The sequence below is a fragment of the Episyrphus balteatus genome, chromosome 3 (genome assembly GCF_945859705.1).
Source record: "Episyrphus balteatus chromosome 3, idEpiBalt1.1, whole genome shotgun sequence".
NCBI lineage: Eukaryota > Metazoa > Arthropoda > Insecta > Diptera > Syrphidae > Episyrphus > Episyrphus balteatus.
In genome coordinates, this window is record NC_079136.1 from 95,865,793 (window position 1) to 95,891,731 (window position 25,939).

Genomic DNA, 25,939 nt, shown 5'->3' on the forward strand with positions numbered 1-25,939 from the left:
AAAATAATAAATGAAATGATATTTGACGCTAATGGAGAGTGAATAAATAGAAACCCTGTCTAAGGCCCAATTTATTCACTCTCCATTATTTTTAAAGGCTCCATTAAAAATTATAAAACTGTCAAATCGCATACAAATTTTAAAATTTCCCTTTTTTAATGGCGACTTTAAATTTAATGGAGTGTGAATAAATTGGACCTAAAACCTCCATTTGCTCTAAAAATCCCTCTTAAAAGGTCGAATTTGGTGTTTTAACTAAAACGACTTTTAAATTTAATGATCAATTAGTAAATGATGCCAAACTTCAAAAATGTTTTTAAAAGAGACTGAATTAAACGAATTTGGTTTTTAATTTTAAAATTCCCTTTTTTAATGGCGATTTAAGTTAAATGGAGAGTCAATAAATTGGGCCTTAGCAAAAAAGCGGACTGATTTTTAAGTTAGTAAGGGCTCTGTTATAGCTATCAGTAAAATCCATCAGTAAAAATTTTGTTTAGCTATTTTGAGCAAAATATTGATGAAATAAGTTGAAAGCTTATTTTAACTATTTTTTTTTTTTTTTTTTCAAAAAGAATCAATGCATTTGGTGTTAAATTTTATTCACAAATCCATTTTATAAATTTTAATGTTCAGTAAAATGAAATTTCATCAATTTATAAAATGAATTTGTGACTATAACACCAAATGCATTGATTCTTTTTCAAAAAATTATGAAAAATTAAATATTTAAAAAACTAGAGCTGCTAGAAAGAAACCAATATGATTTTTGAGATTACTGAGCCTAAAATGTATAAAATTAAATACATATAAATCTTTCTGAAAAAATTTAAAAAGTTGAAAATTGTTGGCCAGTGTTATGCAACTGTCCCTTTTTGCTGTTTCTAAGTCGCTCTTGATTTTGTCCAAAATCGGGAGACTTCTCCAATCGTTTGTTTTTTTTTCTCTCTCTTTTTCGAAACCTGATACGTGCTGGTTGCCGGTAGAAAATAGAATAGAAAATTTGTTGTTATTCGAGTACATTACATAGGCGTTAAACAAATTCGAGTTCGTTTGAAACAAAATATCCCAAGCAAAACAACTTGTATTTTAAGTTATACCATAATATTTTTCGTTTTTGTTTTTATTTTTAATTAGATTTAATAACATAGTATGCAAAAAATCGCATCAATTAGATTATTTTTTAAAATGTTTTTTTTTTTTTTGTTTTATTTATTTTTTCAATTGTTTAATAATAATAATTTATTATTTCCATGCACTTTATGAAAAAAGAATCGTATAAAAAATGTAGCAGAAATAAAGAACATAAAAACTCTTAAACAAATAAAAAAAAATGAAAAAAATAAAAAGGGAATATTAAAAGCTGTTAGAGCATAATTTTACATAGAAATGTATACTATTCATATATAAAAAAAATGAAAAGAAAACTTTTTTAATTAATTTTATTATTATTATGAAATACATTTTACATTAAATATAAATACTTTATCATCCATTATGAGCTATTAGAAAAAAATATTGTTTTATTTTTTTTTTTAAGATAGAAACAAACAGTTTATGATTTATTTTCATTTTTGTATTTCCTTTTTTTTAGTTATGGCGTTGTTATTGTTTTATTTTGTTTTTATTTTTGAATAGCAAAAAATGTTAAAAAGCTAGTTTATTTATTTTTATTTTTTTTTATAAATTATACGAATACATATATATTTAAAATAAATATATACATATATATGTATATAAAAATGTGATTACATAAAAAATACATTTATAGTTCTTGCGATTATAATTAATAGTCTTTTTTTGTTTTTTTTTTTCTCATACGCAAAGCACAATTTTCGTAATTATATTTTCTCATAATTGTTGCACCATGGAGAAAATATGTAACTTTAAATCAAGAAAACAGAAACTAATTGTACTATTAATACTATTTTTTTTTTGTTAAGGCCCTAGTAGTGGCAGAGTGGAAGAGTACTCGCGTGTGAACTTTGAGATCACTTAATCGATTTCCAGTAGAAAGGTTGTAGGATCGAACCCTACTCCATCAGCAGTGTTTTTTTTTTTAATATACTGAACAAACATGTTATTTTAAAAATGGGAAATTGAAACCCAGTCTTTGACTTTGATAGAATGGGATCCACGCTGCTTACCACAAGTCACCTGTGTTGCCGTTTATAATCCTAAACGGACTGAAGTGCCATAGTTGTTTAAGTGTTTTATTTTTAAATAATACTATCTTGGGCGTAATTTGTGCGAAGTTTACTTAAGATAGAGATAAAGTTGTTTTGTTTTTATTTTTAATTGAGTTTCCATCATGTTGTCATACAATTTGGAAAAACTAAAGTGGAGTTGAATTATTATAATCATTAAATGAATTTGAAGGTTTTTTCATTGACTCCATTTCCGTTTAGTCTTTAGATGATTATATTACTATATATAAGCCGTGTATACATTTAAATTAAATTCTTTTTTTCTAATCAAACTAAAATTAAAAACAAAATGTCAGAACTTTTCATGTATAGACCATTTTTTAAAGTAAAAGATATTTTTTTTATTCTTTCATCTTTTTAAAGGACTAATATGCCTTTTTTCAAGTCATTTGCTCCGAAAATTAAATTGAAAGATGTTTTTTCATGTTACTTTCGTCAACTCTATAATCAACATGATTATTCGATCAACGACTTTGATTTGATGTTTTTTTTGGAAAGTGGCTTAATTTTTGTTTCAGGATACTTCTTATGAGACTGCGTTGGAGAATAATTGACTTAAATATCAATTTAGGTTTTTAATTGTTTTGGGAATAAATAAGTTAATTATTTTGATAAGATGTTTTGGAAATTTTACTTTCTGAACATAAAATCTAACTTTTCCTTACAATTAAAAAAAAAATGTTTGCAACGTGTCAAAATTTGCAGAAATATATACATAGGCTGTGTTTCTTTGGGCTAAGCAAAGTACTTTTTAGTATGTATTTCTGAATCCATTCAAAGTCATTTTTTCTATAGAAGAAACGGAGTTGAATACAACCAGAAGTACTTAGCAGTAGATACTTTAAGCCAAAGGAACACAGCTATAAATACAGAAATCAAAACATTTTCATTTGTTTGTTTGGATATTTAACTCTATACATGGAAATGTTTGCATTTTATTTTTAAATGGAGTAATGATGAATTTGTCAAAGCTAAAAAATTTAAAGTTTACTATTTCGACATTCGACAAAAGATGAATTTATACTATGTTATGTTCAATCTCAAAATTTAGTTCTAAATTTTTTTTAAGAGTTTTCTTTTAATGGATGTCAAACCAAGTTTTTTTTTTCAAAATTTATTATTTTGCTAAATAAAAAAAATAAATCATAACATAAGTTATAATTCGTTCACAATTTGTGTTTAATCTTTCATATTATTTTAGTTTTCAATGATATCTTGTTGTTTAATTTAAAAATTTATCGTTTACAATTGTAAAAATATTCTATATTTATACAATTATACAAATACATTTATTATACTTTATTTTTCAAAAAAAAAAATGTATACATAACATTATAGTTTTCCAAAAATAAATTCAACTGAAACAATAACAAAATATTAGAAGAAGAGTCTATGCGTTTTTGTTTACCTGTGCGAATTGTTTTTTGTTTTTATTTGTTTTATACATAAAAAATAAATCTCTTTGCAGATTAAAAATATAAAATAAAAAAAATTTCGTTCTTATAATTAAAAAAGATAAAATGATTTTGTTTTTTTTTTTTAATGTTTTTGACAAAGTTTAAGTTTCAGAGAAAACATTAAACAAAATGATTTTATAACTTTTTTTTGTTTTATTATTTAGTAAAAGAATAATTTTCTTTATGCTGTATAAGTTTTTTATTTTTTTTTTTAATGTTTGTAATTTTTTTGTTGTGTGAGTAGCTATGGTTTTATTTTCTGCTTTATTTTTATTTAGGTTGATTTTAAATGATTTTTGCATTGAATTTTGTTTGCAATGATGATTTATTTTTATTTTTTTATTTTTGTTTTTTAATTTTAAAGAAGATCGCATTTAAATCTGCGATGGGGGAGTTTGTTTTTGTTGCGATGTTTTTTCCCCCGGTGTTCTTTGTCCTTGCGAATCTCGCGCACCAGTGTATAAAATGCATCATCGACACCCATGCGGGTTTTGGCAGATGTTTCAACAAAAGGAATACCATATTGTTTCGCAACCTGGAATAATCAAGATTCATAAATTAATTATACTTGTTATATTTTGCATGGAAAATTAAATTTTTATTTACTTCTCTGGCTTGACTCATGTCCACTGCCCAGGCTTGTAAGTCGCATTTGTTGCCAACGAGTACCATTGGGACTTCTTCGGCGTCTTTTACACGCTTAATCTGTTCACGGTATGTTCCTGTAAAGAAATTTTTAATTAATTTTTCATAAACAAGTAATAAGTTTTGATTTGTTTCATTTCATGAAACTTATCGATTTCATTTGATATCCTTCTTTTGACAAAAACTAAGAGCATAATTCCATCTAATTAAAAAAATACATAGCTTACGCTTGATAATTCTCATTCATTGAAGTAGACAAGAGCAGAAAAAACTTCTTCTAAACTGTGGTGGATAACTTTATGAAGCACAATGTGAAAACATTTTAGAACAGTTTAAGGCAAAGTTTTTTTCTCATTGAACACATAAACTTTCTGTTCAGTTCTTTTGGATGCGAAACAGATTGATGAAACAAATCTACTTATTATTTCGCTTAGAAACCCCAAAAACCTGGTCAAAATGCAAAATAGCCACGAATTTTAAAGTGGTTTACTGTCACACTAGTATTATGATCTTTTTCTTTATATAAAGATTAATCCCAAGCAGACAAACTCTTATTCATGAAAGGATAATGGTTTCTTTTTGAAACACTGAAGTGTAGGTAAGCATAAAAACAGTTTAAATAATGGACAATATTCAGTCATATTTTTATTACGACTGGAATCTGAAGTTATTACTCAGCTTATACACAGGTTTTTTAGAGAATTAGTTTAAGTGAGTGCCGATAACACCGGTGTTAGCCTTCTTTTTCTAAAGACTTTTTTTTGGGCATATGAATAGATCTCTATCACCTATGGTAAATTTCCGAGCTAAGGATATAATTCAAAACACTCTTTTTATGTAGGTAAAACAGGTTTAACGTCAATAACTCAAATACATATTTGAAAGAGGTTATCTTAACTATAAACCACAAAGTTTTTATCACTATTCAAAGCTTTGATACATTATTGTTTTAGAAATAAAACGTGCTTCGGTTTCAATTAAAACTGATTGCAATTAACATAAATTCTATTTTTATTTGAGATAAGAACAGTTTTAACACTATTTTGCTTATGATTTTTATTACAAACAATTCTAACATAAATAAAATTTTAAGATGAACTCTTAAGAAACCACAAAATTATAACTAAGTGCAAAAAAAAATATTATTATGTTTTTGGAAATCACAACATAGAATTGAGTGAGTAAGAAGATTAGGTTTTTTTTTGTGATAAGAAAATTTAAAAAAAAATAATGTCTTAGGTATGTACGATAATATCACATATTTTTCATTGAAACCTCTTTGCCGTGATTCGTAGTTGTAAGGGCATGTTAATAATAACAATAAAGGGGAATTTCGATTTAAAATAAAGTTCATGACTTTAAGGGGCTATATCAACTACCAAGCCCGAAAAAACGTGTTTTTTTTTTGTGAAGAGTCTTTTTATTTAATAAATACATAGAATAAATGTACATTAGGGACTGTAATGTATTTTAAGAATTCGTGGTGTATTTTAGTAGAGTGAAAAAGATAGCTCTGATCCAAATTATTTAAAATAACTAACTTATAGCTTGGTCTTCATTGCAGAACAATGGATGAGTATGCTTATTCAGACATTTTAAAAAACAACCTGCACCAGAGTGTCGAATAATTAGGCTAAGATGGATCGTTTGTCTTCTATAAAGGTAACGACCCTCAGCACAACTCGGTCTTTCTGAGTGGCTCAACCGCTTTCAAAACCATCTCCAAATACCCTCCAGTTGCCAGATTTGAATGCTATTGAGCATCTATTGCACTATTTGGTATGAAAAGTTGGAAAGTAGTCAAAGGATTTCCTGAAACGAGTCTTATAGGAAGAGTGGTTAAGATTCGGGCCAGATGTTACATCAAAGCCAGCAAAATCAATGCCTACTGCAAAATGAGACAGACGGCAATAGCTAAGTTCATAATAAAAATGATTTCCAGCTCGTTCAGGGAAATTCATAAACCTTATTTATGTTTATGAACTTAAATACCTCCAGACGCTTATAGAAATTTGTGTTGTTAATTTAAGCTAAACTTACCTATATCCTCAAAAGATTTGGCACTGTTTACTGCAAACACCAGAAGAAATCCTTCACCCGTTCGCATATACTGATCCCGCATCGCTGAGTATTCTTCTTGACCAGCGGTGTCCAAAATATCAAGAAGACACGTTTCACCATCTGCAACAAATTATCGAAATATTAAAGAAACAATTTCAAAATCATACTGAAAAAGGCAAAAATGCATTTTTACCATTTTTGTTTTGCTTTTCAAAAATAAATAAATAAAAACAAGATTTTGCAATTATATTCAAATTAATTTTTCTTCTGAATTTTTTTTTTTTTTATAAATTATTTCTTCAACTTCTTTCGAGTGTACTGATAAGATTAATAATTAATTAAAGATAATTAGTTTCTTTTTTTGGCTGTTAATTTATTCCTCATCATCATTAAACAAAAGCTTAGACGATGACACTCAAAAGTAAAACAAAACAACAACAAAAAATCACATACATAGAAGGGACAGCCGAGAGGAACAGCTCACATACAAATACAAACAAAATGCTCGCAATTTGTAAATATTTGTTTAATAAACAACAGCAAATGAGTGTTGGATGAGTAATATGCTAAAGATTCATGATAAAGGCTGATGATGAAGAACAACTCTTCTATGGGACAGCCAGCCGCTGAAGCCAGTCAGCCTCAGCAGCACACATCTCTCGCCTTTAATTGATTCCAATAAAATTTTTGAATTAGAATGAATAGTAGTGAAAAAAAAAAGAAATGAAAGGAACAATCATATAAATGAGAATATGTATAAAAATGCTGGCAATAATAATAAATAGCAGTTGTTAGACAGAACGAAGGGAAGAAAAATCTTAAGCCAAGGGCGGAGTATAGAGTTCATCTTAATTAGTGAATTCAGATCAAAGGGATATGACCCAGTTGATTTATTTAAACAGACATCACGAGTAGGTACATGCATATATTATAATGATGATCATATTTGCATGGTTTGTTTTTTTAGTGATGCATTTTTGCTCAAAGTTATGTGTAAAAGTCAACGCTTTTGTAAGTTTTTTTTTTCATTTTGAATGGCTCTTTAAACAAAATAGAAGAGTTGACTTTCAAATAGAATTTGTTCTAAAAAAAACGACATTTATACCTATTGGATGTTTGTTTAGAAATTTACAAAAAGATAAGAAACTGTTTACTTTTGCTTTTATTATTGTAAGCTGTCGCACTACTCCTTCTTCAACTGCATCAGCTCAAATATTACTTATTTTTCAAATATATATATTCTTAGCATATTGAAAAGTAAGAACGTTAAGAGAAATTATTTTTGTCAAGACTGACATGAAACCTTTCGTTTTAAGCTAAACAAATTAATATACATAGATATTAAATTTCATGAATACTGGGTTAAACCACACTCTAGTTTAAATAAAAACTGTCTTTTAAACAGTTTTTACCGATACTTTTATACGCATAATAACCCAACACATAATTTATTTCGTTAGTGTTGATTGTATTTATTCATCATTTTTGTTTGTTAATTACTTGCCCAGAGTTCGCGGTGGAGCTGAAATTCTCTTTTCTAAAATTCAACATTGTTTTCTTTATTCTGATTAAAAAAAAAACACACACGTTCGACTGTTTAAAAAATGTCTACACATATTCTAGTAGAAAATTGAATGTTCTCAGTTTTCACCGGTTTTAAGAGCCCGATTGGTGAGATCAATTTGATGTTTTCATTACACATGATCTAGTTAAATTAAGCATTGGAATGTAAAAACAGAAGTGCATACTTAGTTTAAAAAAAAAAAGGGATTTTATCCGCTTTGAAGTCACTTAAAAAAAATTTCACATAAGATGAAAAGAATTTTTTTATTTTTTTCCCCAAAATTTTGCAGTTTTGATAAGAATTAATGTTCAAACAAAATGAAACGTCGGTGATAAAAGGTGCAACAACAGCGCAGACAATTTTGTCTAGCTTTAGCTACAAACAACTCTGCCAAAAGTCAGAACTAGGTACCAGATTTGATGCACGCTCTTCATCTACGTTAAAGAAAATGTTAAAAATAAAAAAGAATTGCCTTGATACATAAATAAAAGCAATTCTCATCAATTGTTGTGTGCGACAAAATTAATTTCCGAAGATTGGAAACGACAAAGGTACATGAGACATGAATATCAAGGATGTGATTCTGAATACAAGCAGACACAGTTGTGGTGGGAACAACTTTAATCGCAATTTCTATCATGGCAGTGTAGTGTTTCATCGTTTACTAAACATAAATATGTATGAAGTTATGCATTTGTACCAAAAAAAAGTTGAGATAACAATCAGATATGACATTTCGATGATAAAGAATGCCAAAATTAGGGGTTTGGTGTCTGAAAAAAAAAACTATTTTCGAAAATCATTATTAACGGTACTTTTGAAAAAGGGACACTGAATTTTTTTGAATTTGAAGGTAATAGTTGCTACAAAATCGCCTGCCAAGGCCAACTTTATCTTTAAACAAAAATTATTTATAGCAAATTAGTTTTTTTTTTGTCATGCGAATCCAACAATCGGCTATGAAGATATAGGCTTCCACTTATTCGAAACAAAATCATATTAACTTCACTACTATTTTTATGAATAAAATTTCTACTAAACACTTTCATACTATATTGGCATAGTATTATTTGTATTTCATTTAGTATTTTTCTTTGTGTCCAAAAGAAAAGAAGATGGCACCTAAATCCTAAATGTATCTTAGCATGCTTTCCAGTTTTCCTGGCATATGCTAAGTACCGTTAAAATGTTTGTGTCTGGAAGATATTTTTGTAGTTGTGTTTTAGACTTGATTTAATTTTTAAGTTTTCTTTTATACTTTTAAGGAAAATTCTTGATCTTGCAAGTAAAACAAATGAAATAGATAGGTAATCACTAAATGTTCAAAATTCTTCTTTGAAGTAAAATATAATTCAGAAGAAACTAAAAAATTTCTTGTAAATGAAATCATTTTTTTCTTAATTGACACTTCGTATTCAGGGAACTATTATAAGGAAATCATTCGCAGATTCTTTAAATAAACAAATTTAGACAATCAAACAAAATCTCCCACATCAATTATCATGACTGTTAAAATGAGTTAGGTTTCACAGGTAAATTGCTCAAAATTAAGGATAAATCCAAATATTATAACAAATGCAAAAGCTAAAAAACTTATCATTTCTTTTCTAATCAGCCCTATTCTGAATGAAAACTCCCAGAAAAATGTTTTGGGAAAAATGGCTCGCAATAAAAAGCTTACATACATTTTGCTTCTCTCCGCTTTTCCATTATTAATTATACGCAAAAGGAACAATATTTTGGTCATTTTACGATTGGGAGCCCTTTTGCCGAACATGATTCGCCGGGAGTTTCCGTTCAGAATTGGGGTGAATATCTACTAAAAATCCAACTGATCAATTAAGGCCTCATCTTTTGTCACATGTGCATAAAATTTGGAAAACGATGAATGAACATACATATAACCTATACATAAAATGTATACTACAAAAAATTAAAAATTCAGATTTAGTTGCAGTGCTTCGAGATCGGTTAAAACTGAAAAAAAAGTCAAACCAAAAAAACTTTAAACGTCTCTTCTGAAACATAGCACAGTCATTTAGTATTATTTTGGCCCCATCCATCGATATGAAAAAAAAAAAAATTATTATATTAATTCCTCCAGCGTGAATCAATTTTTGTTTCCCTAGAAAATTCGACTTAGAGGAAAGTCGATTGTACTTACAAATTTGAAAACTAATTAAACGATATACCAACATTACATTTTATTAAAATGCTTTTTGATCCATATCACAAGTTGACTGCCAAATAATAGAAGATATTCATTCAAATCTTTGTTCATTTTACCTAATCGCAAATAGTCAACATTAAACAATCTTATTGTTTTTGACTTTTCCATTTAACAAACTATTATATGTAACTACATAATTATTCATCTTTATTTATAATTTAAACTACAAAAAATAATAAACAATTAGTCTTCAATTCTCAGAATCATAAACCGATCATCTCTCATACAGTGGCGTATCCAGAAAAAAATTTGGAGGGGGCTAGAAAATTTTCGATTTCATTTACCCTATACAAAATTTTATAGGGTAAATGTACGAAAATGTTTTCTCTTTTTTTTATTCATCTTTGATCGAGAGAAAAGCGCTGTCCTGCGGTACTGAAAGTGGTATAGTAGCATTTTACTGCTTTCGACAGCTTCGTACTACTGTCTTCTCCTTTCACATTCAAAGTAGTGTTTTTTTTCAAAGTTATTGTTTATTGTATCCCAAACATTTTACACAAACAGCAAGGTGTTGAGCAATCTTTAACCCTTTCGAACCCAAGCTATGAAAATCAATATTAAAAAATTTTTTTTCAGTATTATCGTATCAAAAACATCACAACTAAGAAATATGAATAGCAAAAAGTTATTTTCCAAAATAATAAATAGCAATACTAATGTGTTACTCTCATGTTGCATGTAAGTAACATGCACTGCCTATGACCACCAAAAAAAGTCGGACAACTGAGAAAATAATTTTTTATGGAACAATAATATATTCTACTTCTTCTAAGCCAAAAAGCAAAACACTTTCTGGATTAACTTTTTGTATATCTTTTTTTCAAAATTATGACCATATATAAAAAAATTTTTTTTTTGCAAAAAAAAAGAAAAAATGTAAATTTGAGTTCTTTTTTCGATAAAAAAAAATTAAAGGTATGATATTTGACTAAATTTTTGTAATAATTCAGTAACTAGGCATTATTATCTTTCAATTAAGCCATCGAAACCTAAAAAAATATCTAATGGAATATTTTTTACGAATTTTTAAAAATATGTTACATGAGAGTAACGCTGGGTCCGAAAGGGTTAAAAAAAAAAACACTTTATTTCGTTCGAACTTTGCCATGTCGTTAATTCGAAACAGTTTATAGATTTATTCCTATCACATCTAGTTTTTGAGCTATACTCATCACTATTTTTAATATAACCGCCCATGTTCCGCAATTCGTCCGAAAGTGAATTGAAAATCTAAATGAGTGAAAAAATGCAGAACACCTAATTTCACTATTGGCAACTAGAGGCAACAAACATAAGATGGTCAAACATTGACTTGATGAGGAAGAAGAAACAATCCAACATCTTCTCTGCTCATGTCCTGCCCTTTCCAGTAGATGTAAAAAATGCATGGAAAAATATTTCTTAGAAGATACAAGTGAACTAATTAATACTGACATCTTTAACTAGTGAGGAATTTCCTTGCAAAATCATGGTATCACAACGGACCAATAAGTGAACTAAATGGTCAGTCGTTTTCCTGACAGCAATTTCTACCTAACCTAACCTAACTATTGGCAAGTGAATGCGCAAAAATGCAGAACGTGAAAGTCTCAAAAACTTAATTTTCAATAAAATTATTTTTGATGTTTAATCCGAAATATATATTTTTTCGTAAAATGTTGCTTTTGTAATCCAAATCAGAAGCGCAAACTGGAATTTACTAAAGAAACCATATTAGTTATGTTGACCACTAAGATTTTGAGATATCAAAAATTTCTATTTTCAATATCTTTGAGAAAAGACGATAAAATACGGTGTTATAAGATTGCGTAAGAATTGGACTAAAACCGAAAAAAAAAATGTATCCCAACTCTCAACGTCAGCTAAGGCTTTTACTCAAACAAGCACAAACAGCCGTTTCAGAATTTGGAGGGGGCTCGAGCATCTGAGCTGCCTCTATATCTCTAAGATTAACGAACAAGTAGGTATTAGTTGATCATGTACATATATTATGATGAAATCAGGGGTGGAATCGGCTAAAATGATATTTTACTATCATATTTTTTACTATCAAATTTGATAGTCAACTATTTTCCATCTGTGTAAGGTGATCGTTTTGAGATCATTTTTAATTTTGGTTTACTTGGTATCAGTCAAACGTCAGTAAATTTCCAAATAACCGATGAAGAGTTTCAGTTTTTCACTTCCATCGCTACAATAATTGAGAAGACAATTATTAAAAACGTATGTAGGTAAGTTAATATTTTTTAAAACGCTTAAAATAATAATTTATAACTTTAATATCTACCTAGCAAACAAAACTCGAAAAGGATCGCTTAAAAAGAATCCCACAAAATATTGTATAAACTTTCAATTCAGATGGCAGATCAAAAATGTTGAATATACTCAAAAAAAATATATTATGTTATTCGAAAATTTTGTACGAGTCTATTAAAAACACGAAATATTAATTTAAAATTATTTTTTTTTTGTGTACAAAGGTAAGATTGCACATTACTTTGAGTAGGGGAGGTAAAATATAATTTAATTTGCTCCTCAAGTCTGACTCTTCTATTTTCTTTTTCATATTCATTTACTTTATTTTAATTTTGTAGGCTTATAATCAGGGATAGGATGTTGTTGAATTTGCCTTTTTTTCTGGCTTAATCGTACGACATTATAGATTAAAAACAAACACGTTTCACGTCCACCCCGTGCCAAATATATGTATTTTATTTTGCCTTTTTTTTCCTTTTCTTTCGTTATTGCCTTTTTTTGCCTTTTCTCTTGTTATTGCCTTTTTTTGCTTTTTCCTGTGTTTTTTATGTTTTTAGCGTCTTTAAAGTAATGCCTACACACAAAACACTCAAATATACAAACAAATAGGTAACTTACTCAATATATTACAAACTCAATATATCTATATTAAGGATTCACTAATTACCCCACACTAACGAATTCGAGTGAAAAGATCTACCTACAGTCCAGTCATTATATTTAGAAATGCAAATGAACCGAGAAAGCTCCAACATTAAAAAAATTTTTTTTTAATCAAGAAAATACGATTGGAGCAGGAAGCAGGGAAAGGGGCAGTCGCGAAAGATGTTGTTGAGAAGTACAAATCAGTTTTTTTTGGAAAATAATGGACTCGAGAGAGTTGAACAAATAAATTGAGTAATGAATGGGGACACAAATCTAGAGTTCTCGGCGAATGTTGCAGTGGGTGATGTCGCGTGCTTTTATTTGGCTCCACTCGTCTCTACAGGTGTAGAGAAATCTTTTAGCTCCTTTAAAGCACTCTTAAGAGAAAATCGCATGCGTTTGTTACTACAATTAATTTTTATATTTCATTCTTTCTCTCAATAAATGCCTTTTTATACCTTTTTTGGAGTTTTATTTTGCCTTTTTTTAAGTTTTTAGGTCCACAAGATCCTATCCCTGCTTATAATAATTGCATTTAATTTGTTCCTCAAGTCTGACTCTTCTATTTTCTATTTCATATTCATTTACTTTATTTTAATTTTGTAGGCTTATAATAATTGCACAGGCACAAAAATATTCATTTTTCAAAAACAAAGTAAAAGCACCACGAAAACCATGAAAAAAATATGCTGCAAATGTTAAATTGTATCAAATTGACACCTAAATAGGTGTCAGCTGAAAAAGTCAAAAAAATATGATAGTCACTTTTGACTATCATCTTACACAGACGAATTTTCTTGAATTTGACAGTCAACTATCAAAAATCAGCTTACACGATTCCACCCCAGCTAAATAATATAATGATTTTGGAGGCTTGGGGGAGCTTGAGCCCCCTGAGCCCCCCCCCCCCCCAATACGCCACTGCTCTCATATAAATATGACCAATGCAATTATATTATTTCTTATCAATAGAATCCACCCTCTGTGGATCGAAATCACAGTAGGTGTACACCAGGGAAGCGTCTTTAGTCCTCTGCTCTTTATTACCGTTCTTGATTACCTGCTTGAAGGCAAAGTGACGGACCCAAAAGTGCATCAGTTATTCTTTGCTGACGATGGAGCCATCATAAGTGAAGACCCGATATCCCTGCAACGAGCACTTGATGTATGGGTGGATTTTCTAGAAGGTAATGGGTACCGCATAAGCGCGAAAAAGACAGAATACCTATGCTGCCCATTTTCTGATCCACACAGGCCTATTCCTGACATTTATTTGAATGGTGTAGTGCTTCCCAAGTGTGAAAAGTTTAAATATCTGGGGTCTATGATAAATAACGAAGGTACTTGTGATGACGATATCAATCATCGCGTAAGCGTAGGGTGGATGAAGTGGCGGGAAAATTCTGCTATCTTCTGTGATCGAAAAATGCCCCCTAAGCTGAAAGGAAGGCTCTACACCGCAGTTGTGCGTCCAGCACTCACATACGGTTCACAATGTTGGACAATGTACAAAACGTATGAGAGTAAGTTAACGGCAGCTGAGATGAAGGTGCTTCGTATGACAGCAGGAGTAACAAAGCTTGATAGAATTAGAAGTACGAAGATCCGAGGAAGCCTTCATGTTAAAAACACCATCTTCCAAAAAATTTAACACGACCGACTCAGTTGGTATTGCCATGTTCAAAGGAGAGATCCTGAGAACCCCGTCAAAAAAGCAATATCATACAACGTTCCAACACGAAATAGAAAGAAAGGTAGGCCTAAAAACTCCTGGTACAAGCAAATGCAAAAACACCAGCATTCAGTTGGCCTTAGAAATGGAACAATACAAAACAATACGCCGATTTCTGAGGTCAACCCGGCGAACCCCACAAGCGGATCACTAGTGTGAAGCAGTAACGTGGGATAGTTATGATCCCCTCGACATCGAGATCATAACAGCGCCGAGAAAAAGGAAGAAGAAGAATCCACCCTCTGTGGGTGTTTGTATATTTTTGTTCATAAATTAAAATAAACAAACAACCTAAAACATTAAAATAATGACTAATATTTACAACAAAAAAAGACCCTTTTATTATTTAAAGATAAAACAAAATATAATAAAACAAAAGAAAAACAAAAATTCACATTTAAATCAATTAAAACAAAATACAAACCTATAACAACTTGCTTCCTGTAAGAGTCCTCAATCGTTGGATCATATTCGTCTACAAAATGATTTTGTATTAATTGAATGGTGAGTGCTGATTTTCCCACGCCACCGGCACCAACAACAACCAACTTGTATTCGGTCATTTTCGAGTTGAGTTTGTTGTACAAAATTAGAGGTGTAAAGAAAAAAAAAAGATCAAGGTAGGTACTGTACTCTCTGCTCTGTGTGATACACAACAACAACAACAAATATATTGGCTTTGTCAGGTGTGTGTTGTGTGTTTTTTTTTTTTCAAAAGACAATACCCAAACTCTAGAAATTCTAGTTCTTTTAGCAAAAAAAAAAAGTAGGTAACACTTTGCAAAAAACAACACACTACTTTTTTGTGCAATTGAATAATGTGCAAACTCAAAGAAACAACCGAGTTCTTATTTAACTTGTTTTTTTTTTTTTTTGCAAGAAAAGAATACTTTTTTTCTTCTTGTGTCTTAATTTAATATATAAAAAATGTCGCTAAAGAAATCGAGAGAAATCACTTGAATTTACACTCCAACATCATTTTTATTTGATTGATCGTGAATCATTTGCTAGATTTCAATTCAATTAATTTTTTAACAAACTTTTCGCATATTTGTAAAAGAAGAAAAATTTAACTTTAGGTACGCCCGATTCGCGTTTTTTTTTTTTGTCTTTTTCTTCTTTGTTGCAAGCACCAAACACCAACACACACTTCCCTTTGCGATCTATCAATAAAAAATACTTTTGTGCCTTTTTTTAAAGTTAAAATAACTTTCTTTGTTTTTTTTTTGTCAGTTGTTGGGTTAAAAAGAAAAAGAGGTTGAATCCCTGGGGCTAGACCGTTTTTTTTTTTTTTTTTTGTTCTTTTCTTGTCTGTCAATCCTGTGTCAGCGCAGACTGGCTTTTTTTCCAAAGAAAATCCGGCTTAGGGCGGTTCCACGGGATCAATATTCTTTAAATTGGATGTGTTTTTAGTTTTTGTTAGAAATAGAAATGCGTTCGTTCGTAATAATGGACGTGAGTGTGAGGGGATTTATTTGTTCAAATAAAAGTTCAAAAATTAACAACAAAAAAATCACAGTCAACAATTTTTGCGATTATAAAAAAACAGACTCGAGAAGAATTTTTTTTTTATTATTTTGTGTCTGTCGCTGTCGCCCTTCTTTTTTTTATCAGCAGAACAAGCAAATCGTTTTCGCCTTTTTCGCCATACACACGAAGAAAAAGTATAAATTCGATATCGAATTTGGTTTTAATTTTGTATGTGGGAAAAGGACAAAAATATATGTTTTTATAAAATTAGATTTACACTGAGCTACAGGTATATAAATTTATCATCAAACATAGTATGATAGACTTTTGGTTATTAGATTACATTCATTTTCTTTGATTTTAGTAAGTTTTTTAGGCAATTTTAATTTAGTTTAAATTTTCATTTAATAAAACAAAAAGCGTTGAAATTGAGTAGATGATAAAGAAAAATTGTATGTAAATAGAATTTACAGTATTTATGTACTACTTTAAATTTCTGTTGGATAGATTTGTATGGTAGTGTAAATCTTAAAAAAAAAAAAAAAAATGCTAGACGAAAAGAGACAAATAGAGAAGCAAAATGTTCGAAGAAGAGTTGCTGGATGAACGTGTTTGAAGATATTTTTTGTATCTGAATACTTTTTATCCGAAAATGGAAGCATTCGATAATACCGGTACCGGTAAAGCCTGGTACGCTGCTCGCGCTAAATTTTAGCCGAGATAAAATTCCCATGTCTGCTTCTACACGAAGACGCAAGAAGCAAAAGAACAAGATCAAAGAGTGAGTCTCAAAATTTCCGACCGGCGACTCACAGTCACAGGGTAAAAAATCTTCCATCCCTTTTTTTCGAACTTTCTTTCTCCCTTCATTAATTGAATCTTGAACTTTTCGTCTTCGTGTAGAAGCAATAGCAGACCATACAAGTTATCGGTAATTTGTATGGGATCCATTTAAGCTCGGCTAAAAATTTTCGATAATTTGTATGGGAGCTAAAATTTAGCGCGAGCAGCGTTCCAGGCTTAATATTTTAAATCGTTTGCAGGATTTTGATATGTTTTCAAAATTATAAATCTTTTGGCCCGATGTAAAGTATTACTTTACAATATTTTATTTTAAAATACATATGCAAAAATTAAAAATTTCAAATAAAAATAAAAAAAATTATTTTTTGTAGGTAGCCTTTTCCCACTGAGCTAAAACGCGGTTTTCGCCAAAAAAAAAATCCAAAACCTGCACCAAAACTCAGGTTTTACCATACAGTTCTGCTCAGCAGATTTGTTCATAAAGCACAAGTTTTATATAAAACATGAGTGTCAACTTAGCGAAACAACATTCACCGATCCGAACTCGACTAGGTGCATAATTTGCCGTTATTTAGTCGTTAATTAGTTGTGGCACTTTTGATTTTGTCGTTCATTGTTTTCATATATATTTTTGATGTTTCGCTAACTTGATATCAACTTAGCGAAACAACAACTCTTAATAAAGGTCTTTTTGAACATTTGAGTATGTCATGATTTGCTATTAATTAGTCGTTAATTAGTTGTGATAATTTCGATTTTGCAGCTTCATAATTTCATAAGGAAATGTGTTGTTTCGCTAACTTGATATCAACTTAGCGAAACACCATCTCTAAAAAAGGTTTTTTTGAATTTGCCGCTAATTTGTCGTTAATTAGTTGGGCTATTTTCAATTTTGTCGCTAACTGTTTTCATTCATATTTTTGACATTTTCCAAATTTGACACAAATTTATTAATTCGCTTAAAAAGTGACTTAGACTAAACGTACCAAAGCGTGGCTTATACCAAAATTTGTCGGTTGGGACCCTCGAATTAGTTATGCCATTTTCAATTTTGTCGCTAACTGTTTTCATTCAAATTTTTGACATTTTCCAAATTTGACAAGAATTTACCAATTTTCGCTTAAAAAGTGGCTTAAACCTGACGCATCAAAGCGTGGCTTATACCAAAATTTGCCGTTCGAGACCCTCGAATTAGTTGTGGCATTTTCAATTTTGTCGCTCACTGTTTTCATTCAAATTCAGTGTTGTTCCGCTAACTTGACACGAATTTACCAAGTTTCGCTTAAAAAGTGGCTTAGACTTAACGCATCAAAGCGTGGCTTACACCTGAATTTGCCGTTCGGGACCCTCGATGTCGCTCACTGTTTTCATTAAAAAGTGTGATGTTTCGCTAACTTGACGTGTCAACTTAGCGAGGCACCCTCCATAAAGTGGCTTAAACTTAACGCATCAAAGCGTGGCTTATACCTGAATTTGCCGTTCGGGACCTTCGAATTAGTTGTGCCATTTTCAATTTTGTCGCTCACTGTTTTAATTCAAATTTTCGACATTTTCCAAATTCGACAAGAATTTACCAATTTTCGCTTAAAAAGTGGCTTAAACTTAACGCATCAAAGCGTGGCTTATACCAAAATTTGACGTTCGAGACCCTCGAATTAGTTGTGCCATTTTCAATTTTGTCGCTCACTGTTTTCCTTAAAATTTTCGACATTTTCCAAATTCGACAAGAATTTACCAATTTGCGCTTAAAAAGTGGCTTAAACCTAACGCATCAAAGCGTGGCTTATACCAAAATTTGCCGTTCGAGACCCTCGAATTAGTTGTGGCATTTTCAACACTTTCAACGCGAAAATTGGTAAATTCTTGTCGAATTTGGAAAATGTCGAAAATTTGAAGGAAAACAGTGAGCGACAAAGTTGAAAATGTCACAACTAATTCGAGGGTCCCGAACGGCAAATTCAGGTATAGGCCACACTTTGATGCGTTAGTTTTTTTTAGACACATATTTTTGCATATATTTCGAAAATCTTAAAAAAAAGTTGTATTTTTTTTAGCTAAAAGCATAGAGGCCTGTTTTCACTGATGTGATCCCATATCTGTAAACCAAAATTCGTTTCGGGACTTTGATCTGAAAAAATCTGCTTCCGAATGAAGGAAGAAATAATTCAGGAACTCGAAATCCTAGAAACTTTTGATTTTCAGTTATGAATAGACCTTAAAGCCATAACTACAATGACCTAAAAAGTGAAAAAGTTGGAAATTTACAAAAGTAAAAATTTTGTATTTCTTTCTAGCGCTATTTGTTTGTGGAATAAACTACAAAAATTATTTTTTAAACCAAAAAATAAGCTTTCTGCATCATTATTTTTAATTTTGTGGTAGGAAAAACTGTCACAAAATGAGTTTGAAAATTTTCACTTTTTGACTTTTTGCAAAAAGTGGCCGTTGTAGTTATACCTTTAAAGACCTTTCTTTTGATTTCTCATTCGACGGATTCGAAGAAATTTTTTGACAATTCCGTTCTTTTAGACAAGGCGTAGTACTCTCCTTGCATAATTTTCGAAAATCTTAAAAAAGAGTTGTTTTTTTTTAGCCAAATGCATTAGGCCTGGTTCACTGTGATCCGATATCTGTAAACCAAAATTTGTTTTGGGACTTTGATCCGAAAAAAACAGAATTTTCAAGAAATTTCTTCTAATTAATCGAATGACATATCAAAAGATAGGTCTCTTTAGGCTCTATCCATATGCGAAAGCCAAAAGTTTGTAGGATTTCGGGTTGCTGAATTATTTGCAATCGAAATATTTTTTTCCCTTCATTGGGAAGCAGATATTTTAGGATCAAAGTCGCAAAACAAGTTTTGGTTTACAGATATGAGATCACAGTGAACAGGATTTTAGATTTTCGAAAATTCAATTTTAACTTCAGTGTCAGTTTTTGTACAAACTTTGATCATTTTTGGTTAAGTTGTTGAACCAGTGCTAAACCTCAACTTTACTACTGATTTCAGAAGATAAAAGTTACCGATCCGCGGTTTAAATATTTGTACAACTGGACCATACAAAATTCTAGAAAATCAACGGAATAGTGCTAGTGCGTCATGGTATAAAAAGACAAGGTATGATCATTAGAGCCGCCATCTTACAAAATGGGGTAGTAAGGTTTTGACGTTTGGCATTTGGCAAAGTCAAAAGCAACAACAATTTCCAAGACAAATTTGTTTACAACAACAATTTCAATGGGCTGGGCTGTCAAAACCTTAAGTAGCCATAAGTTTTGACAGTTCTCGATACTGAGTTTTTTCTAATGATCATACCTTCTCTTTTTATACCATGCTAGTGCGTAACTTCGTTTCATTGATTGTATCTGATGAAAAATGTCTCGGCTTTGCATACTAGTATTTTAAAATCATCCATGTGCCACAAATAATAATTACGGCGAATTACCAAACATTGTATTATTCACTCTATACACATAATTCAATTGACATATAAAGAAAATCTTGTAAACGAACAAACCCTTTTGTCTAAAACGAAATCTGTCAATTTTTTTTCTTATCCGATTACTGGACTGACAAAAGTTTTGGATTATTTTTTTCTTCTATTTTTACTACGAAATTTTATAGTAAAAAACCAATTGATTAAACTCTTTAAAAAACATATAGAAAACACATAGAATAAAATGACCTTAATGGTAAGTAAATAATAATAATCTATTTCCATTTCAATTTAAATCCTTTTAAATGACTCACCATCAAACTTTTCCTCTAAACTCAATCAATTGTATCTTTATTTTTGGCACAAATATAAAACAATGATTAAAACAAAAGATACCTCCACGAAATCATCATCATGTCTTTTAATAATTTCAACTACATCGATGGAGTACCCGTTAAAATATCTGAAAAATACAAACCACCACCAAAAGTAACCATTCCACAGGCGGTTGTAAATCGTCTTACAAATTTAACTGAGGACCATTACGAATCTCCTCAATACACATATAATTTTCAATTGGAAAAACAAGTTGTCAAAAAACTTGCAGAATGGAAAAAGGTTCGTGAGATTGAAAGAGAGAATCGTCGAGAACGGATACGAGTTTATGAATTGCAAAAATGTCGCGACAACGAAGCCAAGCAAAAGCAGCTTCTTACAGCTGTATCTTATCCAAGTGCAGAAGATCTTTCGTCAGATAACGAAGAAGAAGACAATTCAATAGAAAATAAAGTAGTTGTTGTCGCCCCTAGCAAACCCGACCAGTCCACACATCATTCACGACAGTGCTTTGACACAATTCTGCAACCGACAGTTGCAAGTCCTTTGAACTCATCTTACTCGACCTATTCACCATCGTCCGTTTTAATTCCTAGTAAAATCAATTATTCAGATTTCGAAAATGATACATCGTCGCCGTTTGATAATATCGAGCTGAAGACAATTAATGATTTAGATATTTTAGCTCAAGTACTGAATTATACTCAGAGACATTCCGCGAGCAATGCTCCTTTAACTTCTGCTGTCGAGGAAGATGATGTTGCAGTAGTTAGTAAAGAATTAGCTCCTGAACAGTCTCCTCCTGCTCCTCCTCCAGTTGTAAGTAGTCCTTCCGTAGTAGTAAATGAATTGTCGAAAGATTTTGGACAAGTACCAAACAGCATTAGCAAGAGTAGTAATCCAACCCAAGAGCCAAATTTCTATTATAACTCGTTGGTGTCACAGACACAAGCTTTGCATGTCCAACAACACCCTTCTCATCACCTGCAGCACCAATCAGATCAACAAAACCAGTACATGATGAATTATGCAACAGTTACACATCACAATAATATGGAACCTTGTTCGGCCGATTTGTACTTTAATTATAACAATACCTTGCCAGAAACAAGTAATCATAATTACTTATATGGAAACTATGCAACACAGCATCAGCAACAGAATTCGTCGTCTGGGGGGATAGTGGGGATGGTCCATACTAATAAATTCAATAACTATCCAAATGGAACATTTTTAAATAATTATAACTGTGATTCTTCTCGATATGGTATGCAAATGATGGATGGAATGATGTCTACGGGTATTATTGGCAATCGATTGGAAGCCAACGAAATTGTTCCGAAAAGTAAGTCGAAAAGTGTTCCGGACATTCTCAAGGAATTGAAGGATGAAATTAGAGATTCGGAGATTAGAAGGACGAGGAATAATAGTCAAACAATAGATGATCATTCAAAGAGTAAGTTAAATTTTGATTTTGAATTTTATTTAACTAGAGTTAAGTGAATATTCCTTTGTAATGTATTTGTATAAATGGTTCCTTGTGCATACATACCTTACCCATTTTCTAAATTAGCACACAGCAAAACTGGAAATTATAATCAAAATTTAAAATAAAATTGATAAAGCTAACATTAGGTTGTTTTGAGGAATAATGTTAACATTTTCGCGACGAGTTTTTAAGTTCTGTAAATTTATTAATTAAAGGCGTTGGTCGTAAGGAGCAAAACTAAGTTGGGCATTCCAATAAAAAGGTTATGCAAAGCAAATCTGATAAATCTGCTTTGATTGTGAGTATGATAATAGGGTGGCCAAAACTTAGAAGCGGCCTAACAAGAATTACGGGCCCTATTATGACTTGAGAATCGCTGTAATAAGCGATTCAGCGTTTTTAAATGATATTGGCACATCATATTCTTCATTTGATTTCATTACGGGGTGAAAGTCGCAGTTTTCTCATCGGAATTTTACGACATGAGTGTTGAGTCGAACGTTTGACTCGCGAGTCATAATAGGGCCCTACGTTTAGAGATTTGGTGCCACAAGGATTTAAAATTGTCCTGTAACAGCGGTTAATGAATTCCGGAGTGTGTCATAATAGACACGGAAATTAGCTAGTTATCTCAAGACTACTTAATCCGAATAGATGTTACAACCGAAACTAGATAATTTTTTATAAAATAATGACCCCATTGGGGTATACCGTATACCCAGTTATCTCGAAAGCCGAAATCTCGAAAAACAGTATATCGTAAGACAATATATTTAATTCAAAATCTCAAATAACAAAAATCCCTAAAACCAAAATATCGAATGAATTTTATCTAAAATTTCAAAAACCTCGAAATACAACATCTCTAACACCCAAATTTCGCAAAACAATTTACTTTTGAGACAATGGTTAAGATTTAGGCGTGCAAATGCCTCCTGCCAGAAATTGATAAAGCATCCAAGAGTATCATTATCTTGAAAAAGTGCATCTCTGGTCCCTTCCATTCTTGCAAACTAATTACACGCACATGAGTACGGTTGAGAGTTGTTAGTCACTAGGCCTTGCTCTTTCATGTATAACTACGGTGACCATATTTCTGGAAGCGAAACCCGGGACAGATAAAAAATTCGTTGGATCGTTTTGAAAATATTGATTTTTCAAAAAAAAAAATTAAATTTTTTTAAATGAGTTTTCATAATTTGTCCTTATTTTGATATCAAGATTTCCTAAACCATGTTATAGGAGCGTTTTTGTTGAATTCATTTGAGTTGTTTACGAAATCGGAAATCAAGAAAATGGTTTTATAATAATGTCTGTTGAAAACTTCTAAGAAAATATTTTTTTAATCAAAATCGGGAGAGCTGTTTTTTAACATTTTAATTTTATTTTAAATGATTTGGAAATTGTATGATTTTTAACACAGCTTTTAATATGTCCTTAAAAGTTTTGAAACTAATCTGGGTTCTTTACTCTTCCATATAAGTTGTTCTTTATTCGAAAACATTTTACCTGGTGTAGCAACCTGACAAACAGAAGCTGGAACTTAATAATTGACGAAAATTTAAAAAAAAACTAAAGCCTACTCTAGATGCGAAACGAAAATTCTCATACAAATCCAGCACAAAATTTTGCTTTTCGTTGCACAGTACGCAGCGAAATTCTTATCTATGCCAGAATATATGGAGATTTTTCAATTGTTTGTCACTCCCATTTATTTGTCCAGGCAATTTTTCTTGCAGCTAAAGTTTGTTCCCTTTGGAGACTTAGAAAAATGTTCGTTTTGCTTTAGAAGCGTACTAGGCTTGATGCTTTATCCGAAAAATTAGAAAAATTTTAATTTCCAGCCACTCTTTTCTTGTTTTCCGTAAAAAGTATTTAAAATATTGAATAAAAAAATCAGAGATTGTCCAAATACGGGACAGTCACGGGACAAATTACAAAATACGGGACACTTATACGTCCCGGGTTTCTTAAATAAAAACCCGGGACAAGCTGTAGAAATACGGGACAGTCCCTGGTAAACCGGGACGGATGGTCACCGTATAGTATAACATACTAATCCACAAAATTTTTAAATTTCCTGAAATTTATTTATTATTTATAATTTCCTGAAAATTTGATTTTCGAGATTATATGTGATTTGAAGTTTTCGAAATTTTGGCATTCAATATTTTAATTTTTTACTTTGGAAATTTTGTTCATTTGAGATTTTTGTATTTAATTTTAATTTTATTGATTTGAAAATACTTTCAACCCTATTCTGCTATTCGATACAAACTGGCTTTGAAAAACCTCTAACTTTCGAAAGCAAATCGTTATTTCCGTCTGTTTTAGAAATTCTAAAGTAAAAAAAATTTGCTTAAGGTTAATTTTAACTCCGATTTAAACGCTTCTTATATAAGACTTTCACATGAACCATCTAGCAGAATAGAGCCGTTTAACAGTTTTCCGTTTAGTATTTACGGCAATCTAGTCGCATTCATTTTTTTTATCTTGTCTAATTCAAGCTTATAAATTTAAAGCTGATATTTTTTTCTCCGTGTTTCTTCATTTTTTAAGCACAACCCGAGTGAAATTCTTGATTAAAATTTAATTTTGGAGAAAAATTGACATTTTTTTTGAGAACTTTCAAATTTCAGCACAAGAAGCGAAAAAGGCATTGCGAATCGTTCCATTTTTATTGAAAAGATTTTTTTTGTGAATTAGAACGTAAAATCTTAAGGGGTGTCTGTTTTGATTGACATTCTCGGTTTTTAGATAGAACTAACAGTACTCAGCTTTGATGAAAAATTTGAAAAAAATGCAAATTGAGCTGGACTTATTAAAATAATGCTATCCATGATGGCGTCAGTTGCAGCTGGGGGATAACTTAAAGAATTGTGTTTGAAGTAGGACTCCAACGAAAAAAAAACTACATCCAATGACTACCATTTCCAACTGCATTTGCATCCTTTGTTAAATATGTATATTCTATAAAGTAGGTGCCCGGGACAAAGCGATTGTTTTCAATGAATAATCAAAAATCAGAACTTTAACCTAGTCTTTTCAGTACTTTTCTACGCTTAATTTTAAATTATTTCAGGAAACTCAGCTGATTCAGCGCAATCACTACCAAGTCCAAATCAAGCGTCTAGATCTTCTTCCTCATCCTCGACTAGCTTTATGAAACTTTCTCCATCGTCTCAAAAGTTGGCAAAAAACATCAGCTTTATGGGATTTCCTCTAGAACGAGTATCCAAAATAGCCGAATTGTATGGTAATGATGATAAAAAAGTAAGTAATATGTTTCTATCATTTTATTTTACCACCTAACTCTTAACCATTTTATAATAATTTTTTTTTAGATAATTGAACATCTTATACCATTAAGTGAACTTCTCGATTTGGGATTTGATGAATCTAAAATTTCTGAAGCCCTTGTCAAGTTCGATAATAATAAAGATAGAGCTCTCGACTTCCTTATTTCATAGTAAAACAAATCAATAAATTATATGAGCAGCTTTTTATTAATAAATAATGTATATGTAGTCCTTACCCATAAATATTTGTACACAAGTATCCTACCCATACCAACTATATTATATATATAAAACAAAAACAAAAAATGCA

At 30.7% G+C, this 25,939-nt stretch overlaps 2 protein-coding genes across 2 annotated transcripts; one reads left to right on the forward strand and one right to left on the reverse strand.

Annotated features, from left to right (window-relative positions):
* Positions 1-1,981: 1,981 nt before the first annotated feature.
* On the reverse strand, positions 1,982-16,435 carry LOC129914749 (ras-like protein 1). Its single transcript, XM_055994111.1, has 4 exons — positions 15,219-16,435; positions 6,347-6,487; positions 4,268-4,383; positions 1,982-4,196 (listed from the first exon to the last, which is right to left on the reverse strand). Exons 1-4 carry the CDS (start codon positions 15,355-15,357, stop codon positions 4,020-4,022), a joined length of 573 nt encoding a protein of 190 aa, XP_055850086.1. The 5' UTR covers positions 15,358-16,435; the 3' UTR covers positions 1,982-4,019.
* A 4,173-nt stretch (positions 16,436-20,608) lies between these two features.
* On the forward strand, positions 20,609-25,939 carry LOC129914746 (uncharacterized). Its single transcript, XM_055994103.1, has 4 exons — positions 20,609-20,761; positions 20,898-22,297; positions 25,413-25,603; positions 25,675-25,939. The coding sequence occupies exons 2-4, from the start codon at positions 20,920-20,922 to the stop codon at positions 25,798-25,800; spliced, it is 1,695 nt and encodes a 564-aa protein (XP_055850078.1). The 5' UTR covers positions 20,609-20,761; positions 20,898-20,919; the 3' UTR covers positions 25,801-25,939.

Coding starts and splice junctions, on each gene's coding strand:
- LOC129914749 (XM_055994111.1), bottom strand. CDS start 15,357: ATGACCGAATACAAGTTGGTTGTTGTTGGTGCCGGTGGCGTGGGAAAA. Junction 4,384..6,346: donor CAAATCTTTTGAGGATATAG/GTAAGTTTAGCT, acceptor ATTTCTTTACAG/GAACATACCGTGAACAGATT. Junction 4,197..4,267: donor ACATGAGTCAAGCCAGAGAA/GTAAATAAAAAT, acceptor TGATTATTCCAG/GTTGCGAAACAATATGGTAT.
- LOC129914746 (XM_055994103.1), top strand. CDS start 20,920: ATGTCTTTTAATAATTTCAACTACATCGATGGAGTACCCGTTAAAATA. Junction 22,298..25,412: donor AATAGATGATCATTCAAAGA/GTAAGTTAAATT, acceptor AAATTATTTCAG/GAAACTCAGCTGATTCAGCG. Junction 25,604..25,674: donor ATGGTAATGATGATAAAAAA/GTAAGTAATATG, acceptor ATTTTTTTTTAG/ATAATTGAACATCTTATACC.